Consider the following 6,170-nt stretch of genomic DNA (forward strand, 5'->3'; position numbering starts at 1 on the left):
GTAAGCTTTGCAATATTTTATGTGCTTTTATGTTTGTTTGCTGACTCTGAAGGATGGATGGATGAATGCGTATGGATGGTGAGTGGTATGGATTTGGAGCAAAATAGTTTGATGTATGGATAGAGATTCACTAATGTTATGAAACATTAAAATAACAAACCCTATCAGCTGGAAACATGCCATGACTGTGTAGCTTAGTGGCCACAGAGTAAGCTATTCAGGTTGTACTACTAGACCAACAGGCTACTGACATCAACCCAACGTACCTGCAAAGTTAACATGCACAGTTTCACTCCTTACACAGTGCATTAACACTATTACATCTTACATGATATCACATTTTAGACTTTAATACAGTTGAAGCTCTTTTATTTGCACCTGTGGTGGAATGTTTCGGAGGAGGTATGTGCTGATTTCATGGCCATGTGCTTACAAAGATCATGTGACACCATCTCAGTGGAAAGAACCATTTGCATCTGCAGGTGCAGCCTGTCATTTCTTGTGTCCTTTATGCATTTGCATAAAGACAAACATGTCTGCAGCTTTTTACGTGTCCCTCCAAGGTGCAGAGTGAAAGAGTAGAGAGAATGTAAGAGTAGTGAGAGTGTAAGGGAATAGAGTGTAAGGTAAAGGACTGAAGGGAGTGTAAGTGAAGGGTGTGTAGGTGAAGAGAGTGTAGGTGAAGGGAGTGAAGGGAGTGAAAGTGAAGGGAGTGTATGTGAAGGGAGTTTATGTGAAGCAAGTGAATGGCGTGTAAGTGAAGGGAGTGCAGGGAGTGTAGTTGAAGGGAGTGTAGGTGAAGAGAGTGTAGGTGAAGGGAGTGAAGTGAGTGTAAGTAAAGAGAGTGTAGGTGAAGGGGGTGAAGGGAGTGAAAGTGAAGGGAGTAAAGTGAAGGGAGTGTAGGTGAAGGGAGTGAAAGTAAAGGGAGTGTAGGTGAAGGGAGTGTAGGTGAAGGGAGTGTAGGTGAAGGGAGTGTATGTGAAGAGAGTGTAGGTGAAGAGAGTGTATGTGAAGAGAGTGTAGGTGAAGGGAGTGAAAGTGAAGGGAGTGTAGGTGAAGGGAGTAAAGTGAAGGGAGTGTAGGTGAAGAGAGTGTAGGTGAAGAGAGTGTAGGTGAAGGGAGTGAAGGGAGTGAAAGTAAAGGGAGTGTAGGTGAAGGGAGTGAAAGTGAAGGGAGTGTAGGTGAAGGGAGTGAAGGGAGTGTAGGTGAAGAGAGTGTAGGTGGAGAGTGTAGGTGAAGGGAGTGTATGTGAAGGGAGTGAAGGGAGTGTAGGTGAAGAGAGTGTAGGTGAAGGGAGTGAAAGTGAAGGGAGTGTAGGTGAAGGGAGTGTATGTGAAGGGAGTGAAGGGAGTGTAGGTGAAGGGAGTGTAGGTGAAGGGAGTGTAGGTGAAGAGAGTGTAGGTGAAGGGAGTGAAAGTGAAGGGAGTGTAGGTGAAGGGAGTGTAGGTGAAGGGACTGTAGGTGAAGGGAGTGAAAGTGAAGGGAGTGTAGGTGAAGGGAGTGTAGGTGAAGGGAGTGTAGGTGAAGGGAGTGTAGGTGAAGGGAGTGAAAGTGAAGGGAGTGTAGGTGAAGGGAGTGTAGGTGAAGAGAGTGAAGGGAGTGTAGGTGAAGGGAGTGAAGGTGAAGGGAGTGAAAGTGAAGGGAGTGTAGGTGAAGGGAGTGAAGGGAGTGTAGGTGAAGAGAGTGTAGGTGGAGAGTGTAGGTGAAGGGAGTGTATGTGAAGGGAGTGAAGGGAGTGTAGGTGAAGAGAGTGTAGGTGAAGAGAGTGTAGGTGAAGGGAGTGAAAGTGAAGGGAGTGTAGGTGAAGGGAGTGTATGTGAAGGGAGTGAAGGGAGTGTAGGTGAAGGGAGTGTAGGTGAAGGGAGTGTAGGTGAAGGGAGTGTAGGTGAAGGGAGTGTAGGTGAAGGGAGTGAAAGTGAAGGGAGTGTAGGTGAAGGGAGTGTAGGTGAAGGGAGTGTAGGTGAAGGGAGTGAAAGTGAAGGGAGTGTAGGTGAAGGGAGTGTAGGTGAAGGGAGTGAAGGGAGTGTAGGTGAAGGGAGTGTAGGTGAAGGGAGTGAAAGTGAAGGGAGTGTAGGTGAAGGGAGTGTAGGTGAAGGGAGTGAAGGGAGTGTAGGTGAAGGGAGTGAAAGTGAAGGGAGTGTAGGTGAAGGGAGTGAAGGGAGTGTAGGTGAAGGGAGTGTATGTGAAGCAAGTGAATGGAGTGTAAGTGAAGGGAGTGAAGGTGAAGGGGGTGAAGACAGTGTAGGTGAAGGGAGTGTAAGTGAAGGGGTGAAGGGAGTGTAAGTGAAGGGGTGAACGGAGTGTAAGTGAAGGGGTGAACGGAGTGCAAGTGAAGGGGTGAAGGGACATGAGTGTATATGAAGCTCTTCCACCAGCTGAAATCATGTTTCATGTGCCATTTTCCTGGAAGCTCACATATGAAATATTTAAATGAACCATTTCAGTGGACCTGGACCATTTCATGAACTTTCTTGTGTTTGAATATTTGAAGAAATAGTTCATATTTGTTTAGCATATGCATGAGGCTTGTCACATTACATCTGCTTCAAGAGATGGCCAGCTTGCTGGACTATGTATTATCAGAAATGAAATTATGATAGTAAAATTGGGCTTTATTGATGTTATTATTGATATTTTTTTTCCTTTAACAAACTTTCCTTTAACATGAACTTTAATTCATGGCCCATGTACTATCAGTACATGGTGTAATGTAATGTACAATATAATGTTTGAAAAATTATTAAATAATATTGACATATTAATTTTCATTTCATTATTCAAATTCAAGACATCATACATGAGCAATTATCAATTCTAACTATCTTTGTGTTTGCGTTATATGTTATGTGGCTGGTGTGTTATGGTTGGTTATATAGTTTAATTCTATGGTTTGCTCTGAAGTCAGTTCTCTGAAGAACCGTTCACCTGTCCCTCAGCTATCAGAGACCCGGAGGAGGAGGAGGAGGAGGAGGACAACCAGGAGGCCGCCAGCACGGTGGGGACCCACGCAGGCACCACCACGGAGAAACCCCACGCAGGTCCCAACGAGAAGACGTCCGAGATACGTGACCTGTACGTGATCACGTCCAGTCCTGGGAAGCCGGAGAGCGACATGCCAGGTTGGTGTCTCGGCCTTATATTGGCTCTCGCAATGTGTGAAATACACATTATACGTGTATTTTATAATACACAATTCTATTCTAATACTCTATATTTCACGTGTTATATGTATATTAGCATTTTAGCTAAATCATGTTGGCCTCAGAAAAACAAAGAAAAAACAACAAAGCAAAAGCTGCTGTTTACTTGACTACAGTGAGCTACAGTGACATCTGCTGGCCACGGCTGTCATTGTTTGATAGGTCTGAACTGTAAATGCGCATTTTCACTCATTGCAGGAGAAAAAACGCTTTCACAGAGACACCAGATAGGGTTGAATATAAGCACTTAGACTACAGAATGGATGTAGAAGTAAGGCTAGGACATCAGTCTGCCAAGCAGTCTGGTTTGGACTTACTGTTATGTACTGTCCTTTGGACTTTTAACAAATTGTCCATAATTTCCTTGACCTCCCTGTTTAGGGATTGATTACCTTTGCCTATTCGATCATGGACTGATTGCCTTAACCTCTGATTGGGGATTGATTACCATAGCCTGCTCGTTCAGGGATTGATTGACTCTGGTATTCTGATCTGATGTTCTAGTTGATCATAGCTACAAAACTAATTAAAAAAACTAATTAAAATTTAACTGATTTAGTTGCCAAGTAATACAATAATGATGTGGTTCCAACAATGATGCGATTTCTTGTTCCCAATGGCCAATTGAAATCATGTGACCTATTAGCTAATGTACTATCTTAGCTTTTTGATCTAATGTTTAACAAATTATCATAAAATACAATTAAAATCAAATTTTTTACATCATACTTTGTCACTGGCACAACTCCCTGATTTGTGTGGTGACCAACCATTGAGCCTCCGTTTGTATTTCTATACATATCGTCCATGTTTTACAGTGTGGACCATCTATGTCCTGGCCGCCCTGCTAACCCTAACCGTGATCGCGATGGTCGCTAAGCTACTTCTGCATGTCACTGTAAAGTAAGTACATCACGTCTGACACATGAACTTGGTCCTTACCTTCTGTTCTCTGGCATCTTGACCGGCAGACCCGCACCTCGGTGCACGGGGTAGATACACATAGCCTCCCTGCAATTTGCTGACCTCTACGCACAACGTGTCAGTCACCTTCGACCTCTTTCCCCACTGGTCAGACCACAAGATCACCGTTCACTGGGGTGAACGCTGGCGTCAGAGTGGGTGGCGTTTTCTCAGACTCTCCTGAGCAACTGCACCTGGTGGACAGAGTGCTCAGAGCTGCCTGCTGTAGTACGTAGCTCAGGGACGTAGCTCGAGGATGTAGCTCGCGGACGTAGCTCAGGGACGTAGCTCAGGGAAGTAGCTCGAGGACGTAGCTCGAGGACGTAGCTCAGGGACGTAGCTCAGGGACGTAGCTCGAGGACGTAGCTCGAGGACGTAGCTCATGGACGTAGCTCGGGACGTAGCTCGAGGACGTGGCTCGAGGACGTGGCTCGAGGACGTGGCTCGAGGACGTAGCTCAAGGACGTAGCTCGGGACGTAGCTCGGGACGTAGCTCGAGGACGTAGCTCGGGACGTAGCTCGAGGACGTAGCTCGGGACATAGCTCATGGACGTAGCTCGGGACGTAGCTCAAGGACGTGGCCTGAGGACGTAGCTCGAGGACGTAGCTCATGGACGTAGCTCGAGGACGTAGCTCAAGGACGTAGCTCGAGGACGTAGCTCGGGACATAGCTCATGGACGTAGCTCGGGACGTAGCTCATGGACGTAGCTCAAGGACGTAGCTCAAGGACGTAGCTCGGGACATAGCTCAAGGACGTAGCTCAAGGACGTAGCTCAGGGATGTAGCTCAAGGACGTAGCTCAGGGACGTAGCTCAAGGATGTAGCTCATGGACGTAGCTCATGGACGTAGCTCAAGGACGTAGCTCGAGGACGTAGCTCATGGACGTAGCTCGAGGCGGTGGCAGATTTACTGTTGCTGCTTTATGCTCAATGGATGTTTTGTGTGGCACTTAAGATTTTACAAGGCAAATTTTAGTTGACATCACTGGCAGTTTCATTTGAACCTTGATGGATCTCTCTCTCTCTCTCTCCCTCTTTCTTTGCCCTTCTCCACACCTCTCTATACACCCCTCTCTTCTGTCTTCTCTCATCTTCTTTTTGTATCTCCTCTGAATCTGTGTTTTTCTCTTTCTTTCATCATTCTACCACCCCTCATCACTCTGTTCTACCACCCCTGTTCTACCACTCCTGCCCACCCTACTCTCCCACCCCTCTCTGTGTGGTTTGTCCTCTGTCTCAGGTCGTCCACTGTCCCTGCCATCAGTGCTGCAGAGTCGTGTGCTCCGAGCGCCGTGTCTGACCCCTGGATTATCTTCTACAGACCCTCAACCATCTCCCTCTTCAAGAAGAAGCTCAAGAGTCACCATGGGGACCTCAGTCCCCTGGTGGGCAACTAACAGCTGTGCTGCCCTCACACTGCTGTGGGCCTGTATGGACACTTACACACTAACACACCCAAACCCCCCCCCCCCCCCCCCCCCCCCCCATTCCCCCCTCCCACACACACACACACATACACACACACACACACTAACTGGGCAGGCTTATTTGCTTTCTGCTACGGATCTATAAAGAAGGCACTCTCCCAGTCTCCCAGTGACTGGCACAGGGTCCAGCCAGTGAGGTTGAGCACTTGATGAGGAATTGGACCAAAATGTTTTGAACTGGATAACAAGAGCTGGATATCATTGAACACTGAAATTACAGCTTCAGTTCACATCTCAGCCAATTATGTCTGATCTGACAAAGAGGATTCCAAAGGCAAGTGATTGGATTGGCGGTGGCATTTTAGGGGGTGTGTCCTCCACCTCTTCACTGAACCACGACAAAGCGTCATTTTACTGTCCAATATGCCTAAAGATCACTGGGCGGTGGAGAGGACCAGCAATTTCCTTGTGTGCTTTTTGCAATTGTTGACATTTGAAGACCAATCCGTGATAACAATCTGTGTTAAAGAAAGAGGGTCCTACCATGGAACACGCTGTAACACGAATCGGCTCACATAA

At 46.9% G+C, this 6,170-nt stretch overlaps 1 protein-coding gene across 1 annotated transcript in view; it reads left to right on the top strand.

The window, feature by feature from the left end:
- Positions 1 to 5,629, top strand: part of kremen1 (kringle containing transmembrane protein 1) — a 7,692-nt gene extending 2,063 nt beyond the window's left edge. The window contains exons 5-7 of the mRNA XM_076997887.1: positions 2,937 to 3,119; positions 4,019 to 4,103; positions 5,405 to 5,629. Coding sequence (XP_076854002.1) covers positions 2,937 to 3,119; positions 4,019 to 4,103; positions 5,405 to 5,561 — 425 coding nt within the window. The 3' untranslated portion in view covers positions 5,562 to 5,629. The remainder of the gene's footprint in view (positions 1 to 2,936; positions 3,120 to 4,018; positions 4,104 to 5,404) is intronic.
- The last annotated feature ends 541 nt before the right edge of the window (positions 5,630 to 6,170 follow it).

This window comes from Brachyhypopomus gauderio, chromosome 3, assembly GCF_052324685.1.
Source record: "Brachyhypopomus gauderio isolate BG-103 chromosome 3, BGAUD_0.2, whole genome shotgun sequence".
Lineage (NCBI taxonomy): Eukaryota > Metazoa > Chordata > Actinopteri > Gymnotiformes > Hypopomidae > Brachyhypopomus > Brachyhypopomus gauderio.